At 32.9% G+C, this 19,951-nt stretch overlaps 3 protein-coding genes across 5 annotated transcripts in view; 2 read left to right on the top strand and 1 right to left on the bottom strand.

The window, feature by feature from the left end:
• Nucleotides 1-1,921: 1,921 nt before the first annotated feature.
• On the top strand, nt 1,922-7,536 carry LOC109595151 (uncharacterized). Its single transcript, XM_020010447.2, has 9 exons — nt 1,922-2,071; nt 2,560-2,605; nt 2,663-2,773; nt 2,822-2,941; nt 3,000-3,124; nt 3,661-3,851; nt 3,941-4,071; nt 5,595-5,728; nt 5,850-7,536. The coding sequence occupies exons 1-9, from the start codon at nt 2,040-2,042 to the stop codon at nt 6,235-6,237; spliced, it is 1,278 nt and encodes a 425-aa protein (XP_019866006.1). The 5' UTR covers nt 1,922-2,039; the 3' UTR covers nt 6,238-7,536.
• Nucleotides 7,537-10,475: 2,939 nt separating this feature from the next.
• LOC109595179 (RNA-binding protein spenito) lies at nt 10,476-13,644 on the top strand. Of its 2 annotated transcripts, none has more exons than XM_049961502.1 (2): nt 10,476-10,631; nt 10,718-13,644. In XM_049961502.1, the coding sequence occupies exon 2, from the start codon at nt 10,785-10,787 to the stop codon at nt 12,945-12,947; it is 2,163 nt and encodes a 720-aa protein (XP_049817459.1). In that variant the 5' UTR covers nt 10,476-10,631; nt 10,718-10,784; the 3' UTR covers nt 12,948-13,644. The 2 variants fall into 2 exon arrangements, with proteins under 2 accessions (XP_049817459.1, XP_019866041.2); XM_020010482.2 differs by having other exon boundaries at nt 10,492-10,655.
• A 920-nt stretch (nt 13,645-14,564) lies between these two features.
• LOC109595177 (UBX domain-containing protein 6-like) overlaps nt 14,565-19,951 on the bottom strand; it is a 50,007-nt gene continuing 44,620 nt past the window's right edge. The window contains exons 3-16 of one of the 2 annotated variants that reach the window (XM_049961499.1): nt 19,670-19,813; nt 19,423-19,560; nt 19,243-19,356; nt 18,586-18,708; nt 18,329-18,412; nt 18,124-18,240; nt 17,612-18,067; nt 17,409-17,546; nt 16,339-16,596; nt 16,132-16,286; nt 15,829-16,074; nt 15,585-15,742; nt 15,405-15,534; nt 14,565-15,074 (exon numbers count right to left, since the gene is read on the bottom strand). In XM_049961499.1, the coding sequence (XP_049817456.1) occupies nt 14,808-15,074; nt 15,405-15,534; nt 15,585-15,742; nt 15,829-16,074; nt 16,132-16,286; nt 16,339-16,596; nt 17,409-17,546; nt 17,612-18,067; nt 18,124-18,240; nt 18,329-18,412; nt 18,586-18,708; nt 19,243-19,356; nt 19,423-19,560; nt 19,670-19,813 (2,528 nt within the window). In that variant the 3' untranslated portion in view covers nt 14,565-14,807. The remainder of the gene's footprint in view (nt 15,075-15,404; nt 15,535-15,584; nt 15,743-15,828; nt 16,075-16,131; nt 16,287-16,338; nt 16,597-17,408; nt 17,547-17,611; nt 18,068-18,123; nt 18,241-18,328; nt 18,413-18,585; nt 18,709-19,242; nt 19,357-19,422; nt 19,561-19,669; nt 19,814-19,951) is intronic. The other variant, XM_049961500.1, reaches the window with a different exon arrangement.

Below are 19,951 nucleotides of genomic sequence, written 5' to 3'. Positions count from 1 at the left end.
AAACAATTCAATTTTAGGGTTTCCAAATCTTTGTCCAAAATTGTATCTTGACGTCAAATACCACTAAAGTTTATTAAGTACCATAAAACCTTTATCTTGCTTTGAAGCATTTTCTTTAATTTACCTGTATAATAAAAATATAGAATTATTTTTTATTGAAATTTATTATTTATAAAGTTTATATGCCCAAAATTAAAAGTGATAAATATAAAATTTTAATTTATACAATAACTCTGTATTAAAACTACATTCATTGCAATCATAGTTTTGCTGCAAACAAAGTTAAAATTTATACTATTATTTATATTAATGTAAGTAAAATATTTTTAATAAATAATTTTATAATTGTATTATACATCAGATTACTCAAGAAATTTTTAACGTGCCTCATCCACAATATGTTCGAATTTCCTTTCTAATATTTCTTGGATAATTTGAAGAAAAAATTACATATACTCTGAACAATTTTTATTTAATTATGAATTCCTATTATTATATACAGGGTGTTTCACTTATGAGTGTAACATCAATATTTTTATAATTATTTTCTTATTTAAGATAAATTATCCTGATGTCGAATATAAAACAATTTCAGGCTTTTTATTTAATTTATCAGTACAATAAAAATAATAAAGTCATAGGATGTGTTTTTATTGAAATTCAATTACAAAATTTACAGAAATTGATATGGCCAAAATAAAAAATTTTAATTTATCAATAACTTCGTACATTCACTGCAATAAATATATAAACATTATTTACTTTTATTTTATATACCATATAAAAACTAATTTGTTCCGAATTAAAAGTGATAAACCATTTTCAGAACTGCTCAGTTTACTTAAATGGGTCATTAAAAAATATATCTTGTTAAGTGTGTGAAATTTCCACAAGTAATTATGAACACCACTAACCTAAACTTCTGATTTTTTTCACATAAGAACTAGTGGAGTTAAAGAGAGGACTAGTCGAGTTTTTACCGATTAAAAATTCCATTCCATGGTGCCAACTATAGAACCACAACTAGTTATCGATAGAGGTTTTAGTCGATGGTTTTATCTTGCAGTCAGGCGGTCGAGTCAACGGAGATGAACAACACGCATCTCGGTATTGCCCATCTCCAGCCACCAACCGAAAGGTAAAAGACGAAATAAGGGCCTTTTGAACATATCTAAGTTCGGAGAAACAAAACCGATTACCTAATTTATGAATTGGAATGGATTAGTTGGGATCCGTTAGCTTCCCAACGCCACTTGCCTATGAGGTACTTTACTGAGTCCTAGGACCGCGGCAAGGTGGATTCATTCTCAGGGTAAACAAGCCTTCTTCATTTGGCCTTTTGTGCAGTCCCACATGTCCAGTTCACGCCATGAATAAGCGCTGTCAATCGAATGAACAAACTGTTTTATATGTAATTTATGTAAATAATTTCAATATCAGTTGACGCTAAGGAAACAATAACAAAAAAATAGATATTTTTTCTTGTGAATGTACTATAAGTCAGAGTTTGAAACAGTTGGGAGGCAAGTGGCAGCTGGTAGGCTCTTACGCCAGCGACCAATGTGATTGCAACTGGTTGTATTCTCCTATCCCGCTCATTTCAAATTCATCTACAGCTATTTCCGTCGTTGTGTAGTTGGGAAAACCACAGTCTTATATGTATTACTAGGGAGGGGTTTTTCCGCTTAGGAAAGGTTATCGTTTTATGAATAAGGCGCATGTGTGAAGGCGTTCGTAATTAAAACGATAATAAATTAATATTCACACAAATACTTATTGCGAAAAAAATAAATGGTTGTAAATCATGAATCACTTAGTCAATGTTGAAAAATTGGAAGATTTCTCGCAACCTGAACTACATCCAACTCTACATTATGTATATAATGTTGTCTGGTGTTATCTGAATTTTTTCTCAGCTGTCTTCCGTTGTCGGAGTTGCCATATGTAGCCGGCTTTAGAGTGTGGTTGATACTATCAGAAATTGCGCATGTAGTTTACACAGTTTATGACAGATAATCGTATCGTATGTTTGAATTAATATGTTTCGGGTTCGAAATAACATGAATCTATGGTATGTAACTAATGAAAAAGATTGCTTAAATTTTATGTGCCTTTTAAGATTTTATACCTATGTAAACACATTGATTATAAGCCAATAACCTTGAATAAAGTAATCGCTGTATTTATAGCTTTAAATGTTTAAGGCATACTTGTCCTGGTCATCAAACGTAAATAAATCCTAAACGTCTTTTAATTGTAATAACTAATTAATCACCAAATAATATAAAAAGAATCATCACTATGACCGTTTCCTCATTTTCCTTCTTTCTTGTTATCAGTGACACAGTGTATGTAATTCATAAAATATAATAGGGTAGGGATTTTTTTATCAACTTCATAATATGTAGTTGATAAAAAAGAATCCCTATCCTATCATTTTTATTTTATATAGTACATATATGCGTAATTATTTTGAATTGTATTTCTGCCTTATTCATTATTCATCATCTGACAATAGACTTATATTATTTATTTATTCATTAGCTGATTCATTTTCAGGCTGGTTTTATTAGTGTCTAGTCAGTTATTGATTGGAGAAATATGGGTTTGTAGCGTTATCTTGTAAAATTTCGATTTAATTTATGGAAAATACATGTTACAGGGTAATGTGATAGTGGTCAATCTGGAGCCAAATGAGGAGGACGTTCTCCCTTTTAATGTTCCCAAAAAACAAGCAGATGTAATAAAATCCATTTTGCAAATGTATAGAAACGTGAGTTCGAAAAAATGTGAATGTTGACTTATTATAATGTATTCTCAGAGTTTGATTGTTTTTCCAGAGTTTGATTTATCCAAATGGGGGATTGCCACAGATGGGAGAGACCATGTTCACAATTACGTAACGCCCATTCCTAAAGAAGAACTCTGTAACAATGCGCAGGTCTATACTATATTATATTAAACATATTGTATATATGTGTATGTATATTATATTTTAGGATTTTATGAGAGACATATTTTGCGCTCCAAATAATAATGCTATTCTATTACATATAATTGAAGAGAGTGGCGATAAATATTACTCTTCGATGGTATACGTAGCCAATTCAACATTGAAACAAATGTGAGTTCAAATCATTGGCATCAGTGGCAGCTACTCAGATGGGGCAAGTGAGGCATACAGTGGCGGTTACTCAGATGAGACTGGTGAGGCAGTGACTACCCTATCAAAATGATTTTATTGACATAACGTTAATGTTAAAAAAAAATAATGTCGTTGAACTAGTAGATTGTAATATAATGAATTATTTTGCTGGTCTTGTCTTTTATATTCAAAGGGTATTGAAGATATTTGGTATAAAAGTTAAGCTTCTTTTCAGTCCTCACAAGACGCCACTGAAAAAAATTTTCATTTTTAAATTTTTTTCTTAATATAATTTTGGTGGAAAGATAATATGTTGTAACACTTATAATTAGACAAGCAGTAACAGTTTATTTGCACAGGTTCTCCTCTTGGTTGTAAATAACTTTAATTAATCTCGACATTTATGTTTCTGTTCTATTTAATTTGCCTGACTAGACTCAAATCTCAGGAGCCGCCACTGATTGCCACATAATCTTAACTTATACATATATTATTATATATTTTTTTTTTTGTAGAATAAGAAAGAAAGAAAACTACCATAATAGTATCCTTGATCCATACACTGAGGCGCAAAATAATATAATTCAATATAATGACATGAACATTACAGTTATAATGGGATTTGACATTTTAGATATGAAAAAGCCAACAGATGATGTTATTTATATAAACAATATTTTTAAACCTATTTTGCCATTTTTCTTAGGTTCGTCTCAATTGCTACATTTTAATTAATGATAATTTATATGATTCCATAGTTGATACTGCATATTGTTACCATTTCGTTTATTTTAGATGTAAGTTTGATGTCTGGACTTTCAAAGGTTTACAATGTTGATGTCCAAGCACCAAATTACGATTATAGCGGCAGTCATAGACAGAGTGTTGTTCATATAAATGCAAAAACAGGCTTACAGGAAAATGAAGTAAGTAATTTAATTATAAAATTCAAAATTTGGTATTTAGTAAGTTATTTAATTATCTAAAAGTAAGTTATTTAATTCTAAAATTCAAAATTTGGTATTTAGTAATTGAAATCTTTATACGGGTCTGCGATTAGTATTTTTAAATCCAGTCTAAATTTCTATTAAAAAGAAATTCGGCAACATCCGATAGGACCCAAACAGCCACTATTTAAATGAATGAGGAATAAAATCCCCAGTTACTGGAATGGTAAAACAAATGCTAAATCATGGAAGGACAATAACTACCGTTAGTAGTATGTCAGGTATGGTATGTATAGTATGGTCAAAAGTAAACTGTGCAGGGGAACACTACTGTATTTTGAACCTGGATTGAACAACCCGCTGATATCGCCTGATAAGTTCCCTGTCTAATGAAGAAAACACAACTTTTCGGTTAAATTCATCAATATGGTCTTCTTCAACAGCATTTCAGCACTTCTCCAACATTTCCATTCCCTTTCTTTAAGAAACATTTTGAAGCCAAAATTGTTTTTGATCTATTCTTAGCAATACACGGCACTCTCTTCCAAAACAGTTATCTCATAGAGAAACGTTTTGGAAGAGCTATGAGCTTCCTTTGGTATGTTTAGAGTGTCAGTGTGAACTTTTTCGATGTTTTCCTGTGTAACTACCACTTTTGGACGACCAAAGCGTGGCGCATCACTGATGTTCGATAAAAATTAAACCCAGTAACTTTGAAAATTAGTACAAAAAATATTATGTAGTCCTGGAACGTCAGCCGACATGTAATGCTGTGAGATACGTAAATGGCATAATACTTATTGTCCAGCGCCATACAAGATATTGCCGGTGTGGAGAGTAGTATGATAAAAAAGAAATAATCAATGCATAATCAGAAGAGATGAAAGCCATTACCCAATTTATTTATCTGTATAGAAGTGACTGAACCGGATTTATGAGGGTAATATGGGAGAAACATTCGCAGTGCGTTATCCATGTGCTGCGAATGGTACAATCTTCATATCCTATAAAATTTATGGATAATAAAATTAATTTAAAAAAATTATTTTGCAGACCTATATAATCGAAAACAAATATTTTATTTAAAAAATATATATGATGTAAATATAGTATGATATAAATATAATAATAAAATTTATGAATACTAATTTCACAATGAAAACATTAATTATTACTATAATTAAAAGTGATTTATTGATTGTATGAAGATCCTAAGTCACTGACGCAAACATGTCTAGTTACCATGTATAATAATAGTATATTTATATAATATTATAAATTTATGATATCACATAATAATATAATTTCAATTGATTATTATTACTATTAATTGAAAATAATTTTTTAAATACTAGTACAAAGTTACTGAGGCATGTATAATAATAATATAATTTTATGATAATATGATAAATTCATGGTATTATCATATAATAGTATGATATTAATTGATTATTATTATTATTAATTGAAAACAAGTTACTGAAGAATTTTTTGAATTCTAGTACAAGGTGAAAAAAGAGATGAATTACTACGATATCGATAAAAATAATTTTACACTGCAGAAAATCACGGAAAATAGCGCAAAAATAGAGTCTTGTGAAGTTAATATTGAAAATGGTGACACAACCAACTACAGGTAAATTGTACTTATTTTGTTTGTAGCCTCTGCAGCTGTTTATTCCTCATTGACTTATATAAAATGAATGTTGTATTTTTTGTAATATATAATTGTAAATTGTATAAATGTAATTTTTCAGATTAGTTTGGTTCAGAGGAGAATACGAAATTAATCTTAAATTACGCAATTTAACTGTTTGTGCTCTGGTAAAAACTACGAGCGATAATGGTTCATTGACAATAAAGTTGGACGAACCCAAACCTAGTAGTTTTGGTAAAATCACTTTAATACTTAAGACAAGTAAGGAAGAATACCCGTTGCCGACTACGTTAACCGCTAACATGATGCCAGTCAAAAATTACGAATTTAAATCTACTGACACAGGTTTTGAATTATCTGCAGATGATGCAGAATCGTTAATAAGCTTCGGCTTCATATTGGGAAATGTTAATCACAGTTCTTATTTAGATGGACGACTTGGAGCTATATATTGGATTGTCCTTATATTTGTGCGACTTCTCATATAATTAGCATGTACATTTTAAATTGTGAATGAAAATTTTAAATTGTTATATATTTATAACTGTGTAAAGATTAAGACTTTCGATACCATTGTTTTCATGTCTATAGTTGTTCGTGTTTATAGGTCGACGTTTGTTGGAATTAGGTCTGATTTGGCCGTTCTTATCTGCTTAGCGATTTTGCTGTTTTATGGATGTTTTAATAAGATTTTTCTAATTCTATCGGTAACTTTACATATATATGGGACCAATCGTGGGTTCACCAGGTGCACTTTTCACTAGGATATCTAAAAAAGGTATTTGGTTTTCCTTCTCCAATTCCTGTGAATTTGATATTATTATGTTGAAAGTCTGTTGCTTTAAACGAAACAGCTTTCTGTAAGGTATATCTTATGATGATATTTCTGATCATCATCATCAGGATTCATTGACAGGAAACTGACAAGTCTATCTTCTACCTCAAGATGTAATTTGATAAAGGTTGGGGTGTTTCCAATTGTAGCATACTTATATGTTGGTGTCCCAGGAGTACTAACGATGGGTCGGAGTGGTACATTATCCTTATGTATTTTGGACAGACCATATAAGCGAGGTGGAAGCGCTTCTGATTTGATTAATTGTTTTTGGAAATCCGCTGGTAGGGATGTGTTTCTTAGCCTTCTGTATATTGGATCTTTAGCTAGTTCTCGATAGCCTGTCGGGATCAGTAGTTCTTAAATCTTGTTTTTGTAATCCTGAACACGCACTGAGATAAAATTCCAAGATACACAATTGCTTGCCTCGACAACTGGATATCACAATAGAATGATTAGGGCAGCAATTGAAATTCATAAACACGGAATCAACTTCATCAGAAAAAAAGAAGCATTGAAGCTTCACAAAATATGGCCACCAGTGTTTAAAAGCACCAAAATCGCTAAGCAGATAAGAACGGCCAACGAACAGAACGAAATTTCTAGAACATCAGTTGTCTAAGTTGTCATTTAGTTGTCAATAAGATTTCAAAGTGACAGGAACTGAATCAGACTGAAGATGCTACTCACTCATGCCAGCGAAACGTCAGGAAATAATTCCAACCAACGTTGACCTATAAACCCGAACAACTACAGATATGGAATTATAATTGTAATATAATATCTTAAAATTAATTATAACTGAAAATGCACTCATTTATAGACTTTAATTAATTTTAAAAACTACTATTAAACTGTAATATGTCAAAATAATATATAATTATTTTTTTACTATCCCTTTTGTCTTGATTTATGTTTTTTGAAATTTTGAAAGATAAAACAATCAAAATTCTTCCTTTTTGGTATTGTGATTTATTTAAAATTGTTCCTTGTTTCAAAAATAATTTAATTTAGTTTCGGTCATCAATAGGTAAACTACAAATTTATTAATATAATTATAATTTAAAGAGTATTAATATATAGGTAAGCTTACACGGTGTAAAATATAGAACAGGTAAATTTAATATAAAAAATAAAACGCTTATATATTATGTATGAATTGATTGTTGGCTGTTTATTATATAACAATATATAAACATAGGAAAAAAATTAACCCCATCATTGAATAAGTTTTTTATATGTATATTCAATTTCGTTGGTTTCAACTAAACTAAATTTAATTTTCTTGATTATGCAACAGTTAATAGAAAATCATGAGTTTTAGATTTTTTATTTTCCCAATGATACCACTTGACTAGAACAACAACATTGAATATGTATGTCGAAACAATTTTAATGCTTCTAAATATAGAAGGTACAGCAAGGTGGTGATAATATTGACTTGTCCAATAATGAAGAATTTTCAAACATTTAATACTGAAAAACAAGCATGTGTGTATTACAAACTGGTCAGTGCTACCCACTTGGTCTACCCACCAAAGATTAAATACCTCCTTTCTCCAAACGTACACATTTAATCTTTGGTCCAACCCTGTAACATCTACATCACAGTACTTTACAATATACAGTCTAACAGTACTTTGTGTTTCATTCATATATTCATGTTGAGCTACCTACAGGCACAACATTGGCAAAGATCATATAAAATTAGTGATTGAACTGGAAGAATTTTTGTGTCCCACATAGTTCAATTTATACAACGAAAATAATTTAGATTTCAATTGGATTTCCAATTATTTATCAATATTGAGCTGATATTGAGCCCACGTTGGTCAAGAGTCACTCTTTCAAAGTGTACCGGCAAGGAATTATTGAAGGGTCGATGGACATTTTCCTTGAAGGCCTAGTCACATCTGTCATCTCATGACTCATCAGCTATGAAGGGCAAATATTTATCAGGCCTTGTTTGTTGGGTATGTTTACATAGCCAAATTGAAGGCGTCTAGTTTTACGTTATCACCACATCATTCCAAGGAATGCAATAAAAATTAATTTATTTTAAAATATGGTGAATGGTTGCAGATCTAAAATATCTTGAATTTAATTATAATTGGCAAATTTGAAAGAAAAACTTTTATTTTTTTTCATGCTCAACGCCAGCGGTTAAGTATCGTTTACATGTACTTAACGTAACGCAACGCAGGAATATATTTATTGCATATAAGTGTTTGATAAAAATCTTAAGGGGGACAAAAAATATATATATTGTTTACATTAATTTAAAGTTTATGCCTTCAAAATTATGTGTATAAAGTCTTACGGCAAATATCCGAAAATTGACTGAGTTACAGTCATTTTAGATTCGTTGGCTCTCCGGCTGCCACGTCTCTCAGATCATTGCTGAAGTATATGTGCAACAGATGAAGCATTAGGGTATATTTTTTCTAGGAGTACTTAAAAAGAGAAAAATATTAAATGTGATAAATAAATATTACTTATACAATTTTTTTCCTGTTTTTACCATTTCGTGAAAAAATGTGAAGGCAATATAAATTTTACTAAACGTAGTATCCAAGGATTGGAATTGAAGCTTTCTGTGGACTGTCAAAAATGTGATTCACTGTAAAAAATTAAAACACTGCTGGAGATCTAGTGGAAGAACCATCACATGTCTCAGGACTCGATAGTTTCATGTAAATATAATTAGTTTAGAAGATACATGAGTTTATAGAAAGAATAATGAACTAATACTTTAAACGTGTTTGTCTCAAAACGACTTTTTTCTTTTATTAATCTTTGCAATAATCGATATTGAAAATTTTGATTTTTACTATTTTTTATGACTGCTTACATTAACTCACTCACTTTTCATGTTGGTTCTAATGCAATGTGATTTTTTGTCTTTCAGATAACCCGTTTTGGGAAAGCGATGCTGTAGTGGAAGGAAATGTTTTTAAAGACTCATCACTTTGAAATTCTTTAATATTTTTCAAAAAATCCGGATTCTGATATTACATAAAAAGGCAAAACGTGGAATCGGCAACCATTTTGTTAAAAAACAAATTAAAAATGAAAAATGCATTCATGCGGATTCTAACGTAATTTGATTTTTTTAGATAACCCGTTTTGGGAAAATCGATGAGACAGTAGAAAGAGATTTTTTTAAACGTAACTCGTAACTTTAATTAATTAATTATATAAACTAAATTGAATATTTTAGATGTACTGTAAGGGACGTCTTTCAGACGTTCTTTCTAGCCGACGTGGACGTTATAGAAACGTCTTCGGAAGGTTCTTAGATTATTAATACATTAGAAACAAAATTTAATTTTACTGATAAGTGCTTGTGGAGACCTTCTGGGTATTTAAAATTCAATTCAAACCTATTGAAGCAATTTGCAGTTATTACATTATTAACCGCTTAGTTATATGTGTTACCAACTTTTATTTTTTATATATCAAAATATTTTATTTTTTATTGTTGCCTACGTTACGTTTGTCAATTAATTGTTTGTCAGAGTCTGGTTGTGTCTGTTAGTCGGCCGCAATTTTAGTTCGGGTTATTGTGTTAATTTTTGTGTAGTGGTGTGTGTTTTCGGATTGTTCTACTCTTATTAAACGTTAATACATCTGGCTGTGCGGATGAGCACAGTATTTCCATGCACTCCATCGACCACCTTTTTTGATGGCATTTTTGTTGATCTTGGTGCGTACATCGTTTCCCAACGTTGAATGCCCAACACATAGAACAGTTATAAAACGTTAGCGCAATTATTTTCGAGCGTTGTCTTGCACGATGTGAAAGAACCTTAAAAACCTCTGTCATTATTTTGACATTTAGGTTAGAAGTGGGGTGACGTTGTCGCAGTTGATTGGTGGCCGTGGCCGAAAAGAAGACAGAACATCCGGCCAGGGGCACAAGTGGCGTCCTCCGCGCACTAAATCTACCATCTTGTTTCGTGTACAACCGTTTAGTGAATTGTGTAAAAGTGCAGGCGTAAGAAGAGCCAACGTATAACAAGTACACAGTGCTGTGTAGTTTTGAAAGTATGTTCAAGTCTTGTATTATATGTTAGTAATGCTTTGGCGTGTCTATAGCATTGGCAATGAGTGTTTCTGTATTGTGTTTTTAGGAAGGGAGTGCCGTGTCGTCCGTTGCCATTGTCCGTGTGTCCGTTTATCGGTGCGTTCTGTGCGTATATGATCGGCGCCGCAAGGGACAAAATCACGATAAAGATACACAACACGATGAAAAGAAGCAGTGATAGGGACACGCCGCCGAGGAGTAAACGGTCACGGTCGAGTATGGGTCGTTACGACGACAGCTCGGACGAGAGGATCACCCCGGATCGGATCCGGAGACGCGAGAGCCGCGCCCGTTCGCCCAGTCCGCGGGCAGCGCGCTACGTCTCGCCCCATCGCGACGATTACATGCGGGCACCCGAACGTTCTTATCCGTATAAAGTGTTGTGCGTGAGTGCGTTACACGCCAAAGCCAGTGACGAGGTCATAAAGGACACGTTATACCGCGAGTACAAGAAGTACGGTGACCTCAGCATCCGGATCACGCACGATATGGACGAACGCGTGGCCTACGTGTGTTTCCGGAATCCGGAGGACGCGCGTGACGCCAAACACGGCAAACCGCGTATCATCATCTACGACAAAGTGGCCATTGTCGAAGCGGTGTACGAAGTGCCGCGTTCCACCGATGTGTATCGTAGTCGACCACGCTCGATCAGTCCGGAATACGACCGTCATTTTTACGCCCGCTCACCGGACCGATTGCGTGCCGTGGACAGGTACGACAGGGCGTACGGTCCGCCGCCCGGCGTTCCCGTGCATCGGGAGTACAGGCGAGAAGCGATGGCGGCACCGCACCACGAGTACCTCGCCAGGGCGCCGATGCACGGGCCGCCACACATGCCGCCCGGTTACGGTCCGCCGCGGCAGCACGTACCCCGACCTCCGTTCGAGAAAACGGAAAACAAAAAAGACAAATTTCCAAATTACCTTCACCACATTCAGCCAGAGGACGACCCTCTGGCCACAAGGACTTTGTTCGCGGGTAATTTGGAAATTAACATTACTGAAGAGGAGCTGAGGAGGATATTCGGGAGATACGGTGTAGTGGAGGATATTGATATTAAAAGGCCCCCGCCTGGAACCGGTAATGCTTTTGCGTTCGTTCGATTTCACACTCTGGACATGGCACATAGAGCAAAAGTTGAGCTGTCTGGCCAGTATATTGGCAAATTTCAGTGTAAAATTGGTTATGGCAAAGCTACACCCACCACAAGGATATGGGTTGGGGGCTTAGGTCCGTGGACCTCAGTCACCCAACTGGAAAGGGAATTTGACAGATTTGGTGCTATTAAAAAGATCGATTATGTTAAAGGAGAAAATCACGCATACATTCTCTATGACAGCATAGATGCAGCTCAGGCAGCTGTAAAAGAAATGAGAGGTTTCTCGTTGGCGCCCGACCGTAGACTGAGGACGGATTTCGCAGATGTCACTCCTGGTGTGAGTTACAGGCCTAAACCAGCATATCATGGCGTCGATTCTGAAATAGAATACCGAAGAGATTATGAATATGAATATGAAGACAGTTATAGGTATAGAGGAAGGGCCGCTTACACGGAAAGGAGAGCAGGAAGTAGAGACCCTTACAGGTATCCCGAAGGAGTAAGAGAAGACGAATGGGGGCGGCGAGATGGTGATTATGATAGAAGACGTTCTGGTTCTAGAGGTTTGGATAGGTCAAGGTCCAGATCGCCAAGGCGATCCCCTGATTCTGATTCTGATAGTGGTTCTAGGCGAGCTGGACTATTGGCCTCAAGTAGAACATTACCAGAGGTAGCTAGAAAGTGCACTACTGTATGGCAAGGGGCTTTAATTCTGAAAAACTCTCTTTTCCCAGCGAAGTTTCATTTGATAGATGGCGATACAGATATTGTGGAAGGACTAATGAAAGATGAAGATGGTAAACACCAGCTTAGAATAACCCAAAGGCTTAGGTTGGATCAGCCTAAGTTGGAAGATGTACAGAAACGGATTTCTAGCGCTAGTTCACATGCAATATTTTTGGGGTTGGCTGGATCCACTGCTTCAGTCACTAACGAAGATGCCACTGTCCAAACACGGCCACTGAGGAATTTAGTATCCTATTTAAAACAAAAAGAGGCAGCGGGTGTTATATCTCTGTTAAACAAAGAAACAGAAGCAACAGGAGTTCTATATTCTTTTCCACCCTGCCCCTTCTCAACAGAATTACTCAAACGTACTTGCCCTAACCTTTCCGATGAGGCGATAAAGGAAGATCATCTAATCATTGTTGTGGTACGTGGTGGTACAGCATAATTTCTTTTTTTCTAAATACTTCAAATTCTTTTACACAATATGTAATTTATTTTATATCATATATCATGTGCAGGTATAGTCATTACTTGTAATTGTTAAAATCATTTATTTTAATTTTTAATGTGCTAAGGATTTATTATTAGCATTATTTTCTTTATATTGATGACTATGCTTTATATATGTACACCATTTTTATTAATTTTGTTACATGCAACCAACAAACATTTTACACACTTTATACATACATTTAGATTTCAAAGGTGAACAAACTCTTAAATTATATTGATTACTCTAACGAAGTTTTTTTTCAGGCAGTAGGGGAATGTCGTAATTGTTATTAAGTAACATGGTGTTTCTGAAGACCATTGTATGTAACATTGTGAAGTGGATTAGTTTTAGTGGTTGCAGTTCTTTCTCATTGATATGTTATATGATTTTAGTGTACTATTAAATGAAAAAACTGCAAGGATTTATCTAACATGTGAAAGAACTGTATTGTACTTTGTTCTAAAAACTACAGTGTAAATGTAGTGTTATTGTGTAGATTTATGAAAAACTATTTGATTTCTCAAATTAAATTAATATTGTGATGTAGTGTTAAGACAGTTATTCGGTGAAATATTAATTTGACATGTATTTTAAAATCAACTGACAATGTTTTTATAGTGCTTGTGAAATAGATAAGTTCTTTCAGCTACATGTGTTGTTTTTCAAATTCCTTGTGTGTAAGTGCCACTGTGAAAAGTTTCAGTTCATTAGTGCAAAAGTATCTCTGTTTTTAACATTCCTATGTGTTGAGTGACATTACTTTTGCACCTGCAAAATTTACTTAACTTAATCAAAATTTTAAAGCAACTGTGTTTCTGTTCAGTAATTTCAAACAACAATTCACAACAGTGTTATTAATTTATTCGAACTCTACAGAAAAAGTGCAAATAAATATTATTTTTTGGTGTAATCAATATTAAATTTTTTTTTTAAATAGTGTTCATTCGCGAGTTTTCTATTCTGGCTTACTTGTGCAGTGCTCAATTAATCAGGTTTCAAATGTGAATTTGGTGAGTTCAATTTAAAATTTGTATTTCAGATTTAAGTACTAAAAATAAAAGCACAAATCATAATGTTCTATTTTTCATTTCTTAATATGTATACATCCTTCAGCTGGTAGAGAGATATAATTGAAAGTAAGAATTAAAGGTAAGTAAATAAGAATTTGTACGAGTTTTATTCATTATCATTTAAGATCTATTAAAATAGAAGTCTAAAGATAAATTTTTGTCGTCTTAAATCATTCGTAAAAATATCGTTAGATTATTTTGATAATGGCTTGACCTCTAGATTATTAAATAAAATATATTATATTCTTATGAATAAAATATATTTTATTTAATAACGTTGCAACTTACAGTTAATGTTTATGTTATGTTCGCATTATTAAATAGATTTATTTATATAAATGAATATATATATACATCGAAAACCTTTCATAATTTATTTTCGAATTATTTCCCTTTATAGAATTGATATTACATTCCTAGTCCGTATGATAACATAATAATAAAACCAATAATTGATAATTTCAAACATCTCAGTCATTTGTTGAATAATGAAGTCTAGTTTTTATAATATGCATTTTATTATATTAACATAGATTAACATTAATGGGTGATAAATTTTACAATAAATAATATATAGTGATAGTTCGTTTTCTAAAATTAGAAAAATATTTATATAATGATAACTAGCTTTTGTTGACAGCCATAATTTTAAAATTAATCAACCTTGCTTTTGGTGTAGAATATAAAATATAAGCAAAATTCACTCTTAAGAAAATAAATTACATTCTAGAATATGGTGTAACTAGGTGGATTGCATCAATATCATTATTTCAGGTTTCAAGAATGTATTATTTCCAGATAAAGCAATATCTTCCTCTATTGACTTGTCCCATTTGAATATCAATATTGTTGCGGGAACCAACCGCAGATCGACTAGACTACTTTCTGCTTCTTCGTTTCCAAATTTCTGGCCTGTTGCGGTGCTCAATTCAAATGGGGCATCCATGTCCAAGTTTTCCCTAACAAATTCAAGCACTTCACTGAACTTTTCATATACAGAAAATGTCCCCTGAAATTAAATCATATGTTGAAATTGGTGTAAGAATAAGAATATGCAGCTTTAATTTTATGAAGTACATTTTGCTAAAGGAATGGAATTATTTTCCCAAAAAAGAAAGAAAGTGAACATTCTAAACTTTTTGATAAATCAAAATTAAATTAGAGATATAACGGTAAGTCGTGAATTAAATCAAAATCAGCGAATATTCCAGCGACAAATATATTCATTAATCTTAATATTTAATTTATGTCTCTATTTAAACTTAAATTACTAAACTACATAGAAGAATAAATTATAAATTACGTCACAATTTTGGCTGCAATCATGAGATTTTTTTACCTGTAAGTATAGTCCGTCGGGAAAACGAATCCTTATAAGGGCAAATTTGTATTTTCTAATTTCCCTCAATTCATCCTTTTCGCGCATCGCTTTGGTCCTTAACTGCAATTGTTTCTCTGCATTCTCCTTCCTAAAGATATAAATATAAAACAGTGTTATGAAAAAGTAAAAAACGTATACCTCAATTGTTGTTCCTTTTTCAATTCTTCAGGAGATATGGCAAAAAAGTCTTGTGGCAGTTCAATTCTGGATGTAGCCTGAACAGGAGATAGCACCTGGATGTTCCTATCTATCTCTAATTCAACTCTGTCGCCTGATGTAAGCGTCTCTCGAAGAGACTGTACATGAAAAAAAAAAAACAATTATTATTATATTATGACTAAAATAAATATTAATTAAATATATTGAATCAGAATTTATTTACCTTTAACACTTCTATACTCTCCACATTATCAAGGGACCAAAGCCAGAAAAATTCTTTGCTTCCATTATGGTCCAGTAGAGTTTTTCTAAACCCTGTAGATTCTAGAAATTCATCTGTCCCAAGTATAGGCTGAACTTTGTCTAGATAAGTCGCATTTTGACAACGTATTTTGTGATACTTGTCTTCCTCTGGTTTTGCAATGATGTTATCCAAGTAACGACATAATGTTGCTACACACTCTTCCACCTAAAAAACGTTGGTTAAGTAGAAATAAAGTTCACATCAAGACTATAGCCAAAATACCTTCATTCTATTGTAGTTACATGAATGGATGATCAAGCATGAAGTTAATCCTTTCTCGTCTTCTAATTGCTGGTATAAAAATTCTTGTATTTTTACTTTCCATTCATCTCTGCTTAGAACCTCTTCACTTACAAATGGACACCGAAAGTACACACCTAGATCATACAAATTGAATAAATAAAGTCAGTTGTGAAGCTTAGCACATACCCTTGACAGCCAGATGCGGTGAAGCCTCTAATTCAGTTTCTTCAGGTTTTCTCTGAGGGATGAAGTTCTCCTGAATGACAGATCCCTTTTCGTTCTCAAGTTCTCTACGGACTTGGGCCTGAATCGCCGCAAGAGACGTGTTAAATGCAGAATCTTTGACCTGGCTGACACGAGCCAAGGCAGCCTGCGCTGCTTGTCTGGTTGCTTCAGACGGATCTGTTCTAGGTGCTGGCTTCTTTTTATTGTTTTTGCTTGGTCCTACAATATTTGATGTATTATCAGTTAGTTTGTGACCTGGACCTGCCAGTTTAAATTTGGCGTCTGCCTTCTTTTTGGCAAAAAAGTTTTTTATCTTTTCCGCCATGATTATATTCTAGGTGTGTGTTCTTTGGGAAGTTTTAGTCTGGACACGCTGGCTTTAAGTTCCTCAATGGCTTTAGACGATGTGGCTAACAATAAATTGATTATAATTAGCACGAATGATGCTTACATCGTAAATTGAACATACTTAATTTCATAAAACGTTCGCAGATACTTTTACCGTAGTACGTCCACGCAAGTACGATAAGTAGAATATTCAAAAGCAAGATTACGAAAAATGTTTGAAGTAATTTCCACTGAAATTCGTCGAAATTTAGTAAATCTGGTAAACCTTCTACAGCCGACACGATGTGTTTCGTACGCAAATTTTGTAATACGGACAATGTGTCGGAGAAATGTGTTCCAAACTCGTTCCACCCCGATCTAAATACGTCGAAAATTGTTAAATTAAGGAAATAACCCCCGTTCATTACTATAACAAATAACACTTCATTTGCAACCTTAATTTTGACAGCAACAAATGTCACGTCCAAAGAAATCTCTTATGTCAACAAATGATTTAGGTGATCACCGAAAGATGGCGACTTTTGCGGTAAATTGTACAAGGAGTAGTCAATCAATAAAGTGTATTATATAAGGACTGATCAGTAATCATACAACATGTGCAACTTTGTGTAAATTTAATGAAAATTTTTCTTAGTTTCCATATCAAGCCTCAACCTTTTCATTTTTCTTAGTTTCTAACTTACGTAGTCCACTTCGTTCTGGTTTAGGTAAGGGTCTAGGAGCACGCGAATTTATTTTATTACTTCCATTTTGCGCCTCCTTTTGTAATTTATTTCCTGTTTTATTATACACACTTGTACTAGGTTGCTGCGTTTTGTAATCTGTAAACGGGTTAAAAATGAAAAAATAAACCGTCGTACTATGAAAATTATTTATAAATTTATACCTCGAGGTCCGGACTTCGACACCGGCTTTTGCAACACTTTTTCATTTTCATTTTTGACCATTTTTTGTCTGGCTTGTGCGTCTGCTTTTGATTTATTATTCAATGCATGTAGTCTGTTTAGCATAGTTTGTAGTGGCTTGTGGCCCGTGTCCCCTTCAGGTTGAATTACTTCTTTCATCTCGCAGGATTTTTCAACAGAATTCCTCTTTGTACGACTTGCCGTTGATCTAACAGGAATTTTTGATGTTGATGCGTTTTTAACCAAATGGAAATTCGTGGTTGTGGGTTCATTTTTAGCCGTAGATTCACTTTTTGTCCTAGATTCTTTTTTAATTAATTTCTTGTTTGTGTCAACCGGAGTATTTCTAGGCGTTCTTGTAGTTTTAGGCACATTAAGTTTTTGAGTTTCAGCATTTGAGGCAAGGAGAGATCTTTCTGTTTTTGAATTTCTCAATCCTATATGTATAAATGAAAGAGTAAAATTTTGTTTATATATTTTTTACATTACTTACTTCCTGGAGGAGGTTTAGTATTTTTGGAAGAAGCAAGGGCCTCAAGTTTCTTTTTTGCTTGTTGTTCTTCTCTTTTCGCACTTAATAATGTTGGTCTCGGCATCGGTGTATTTCTTGCTATAATATGAAATTGTGCTTTTTATTTATATTATATCAAATTATTATTATTTTTTAAATGTGTAGGGATTTGATGATTGTCTCTTACCAGTATGAGATTTGCTTTTCTGTTTTGAGTAGAAGTTATCTCCACTGTCACACACTGTTTTAGATATTTGATTTTCTGGCAACTCTAAAAGCAATATTTTTATTTTAAATTTATCTTCAATATTATTTTAAATGTTAAAGTGTTAAATACTGAGATATAACAGGACTTTAACAATAAAAATTGTGCCTTCAACAGTGAACATTGTGTAATTATAAACACGGTCATGTGTAATATAATTTAGGCAAATTGTCACTTACCGCTGTAGGTGGTTCTTGCACTATATATAGAAGTGTAAGTTCTGTCATCTCTTTGTCCTAAATTTAATTTGTATACTTTTTTATCGCATTTACTTGATTGGCTATTGTCGGAGGTACTGTACCCTAAAATACAGATTTTTGCTATTTTTCTATATGCTAAATATTGCAGCTCCAAATAAAAAAGACTAATTTACAGTAGTGGTCGTTATTAATGCAATTTTTTAAAATGTTAAAGAATTATTAATTTTTTACAGTATTATAAAAATTATATATAGTCCTATTTTATAAAATGTTTTAACTGTTTTAGTCTTTTAACCAACCCATCACAATTTTGAAAATTCGTTTAGGATAATTTACAAACATTTTGTGTATTTTTGTCCCTGTAGAATAATTAAAATAAGCAGAACCCTCATTTTTTATAAATTAAATTTAGAGACTCGTCACTAAAAACTGTTCGTTCCCACTGTCATGTAGTCCAGTGAATGTGATCCTAAGCAAGTCGTTCGAAAATTCGTGTAAGACTTATGTAAGACCATAGTAAGTTGCTTTAATTATGGCCACTACTGTATATAATTAATTTTTTATTCTGTCATAAAATACAAATTTGTTAAGGATAACTGCTGCTATAATATGTGAGATAAGAAAATTGAGGCTTACAGCTGCATGACGATCTGTCACTAAACAGAGGATTTAGATCTAGTTTGAGGTCTAGTGATTCTGGCCGTTTTAATCCCGAGTCAACTTTAGATTTAACTGTGCTATAGCCTTTTTCTGAAATTTTTAATATTTTAAATTAAACGTTAAAAACATTTAAAATTAGCCTCATCTCTGACTTACTATAATCAGTGTTTTGATTACCATACGGATACATCCTATTAGTGCTTAAATTTAATTTTAAATCTATAGATTCGGGTCTTTTTAACACAGAATTCAATTTAGATTTAGTTAGATTACGTTCACGACTATTGTTGCCATCTGTAATACAGAATTATACCATTAATAGAGTTAGTGAATGAAGTGGACTTTTAAGAGGGGCAACACAAATTTAGGAAAGAAAACGCTACTTGAAAATATCACAACTTACCACTAGCTGCTGATCTAGATGTGTAACTGGCAGAGTAACTTCTTTCACTGCTTTTGAAATTGGGAAATACAGATTCCGGTCTCTTGTTTCTATATTGTGAATTATTATTTGACGTAAATAATCTGTTTTCTGAAGTTATTTCATCTGAAATATTTAAGGATGTAGATCTTTGTATAACAAATTAAATGTTAAAATTTATTTTTTCAAAATTACATCGAAAAGTAAATGAAATTTGCTCTCTTGTTATGCCTTAAGACACGTTATGTGTATAAATTTAAGTTA

The sequence above is a fragment of the Aethina tumida genome, chromosome 1 (assembly GCF_024364675.1).
Source record: "Aethina tumida isolate Nest 87 chromosome 1, icAetTumi1.1, whole genome shotgun sequence".
Classification (NCBI taxonomy): domain Eukaryota; kingdom Metazoa; phylum Arthropoda; class Insecta; order Coleoptera; family Nitidulidae; genus Aethina; species Aethina tumida.
This window is presented reverse-complemented; position numbering and strand designations above follow the sequence as displayed.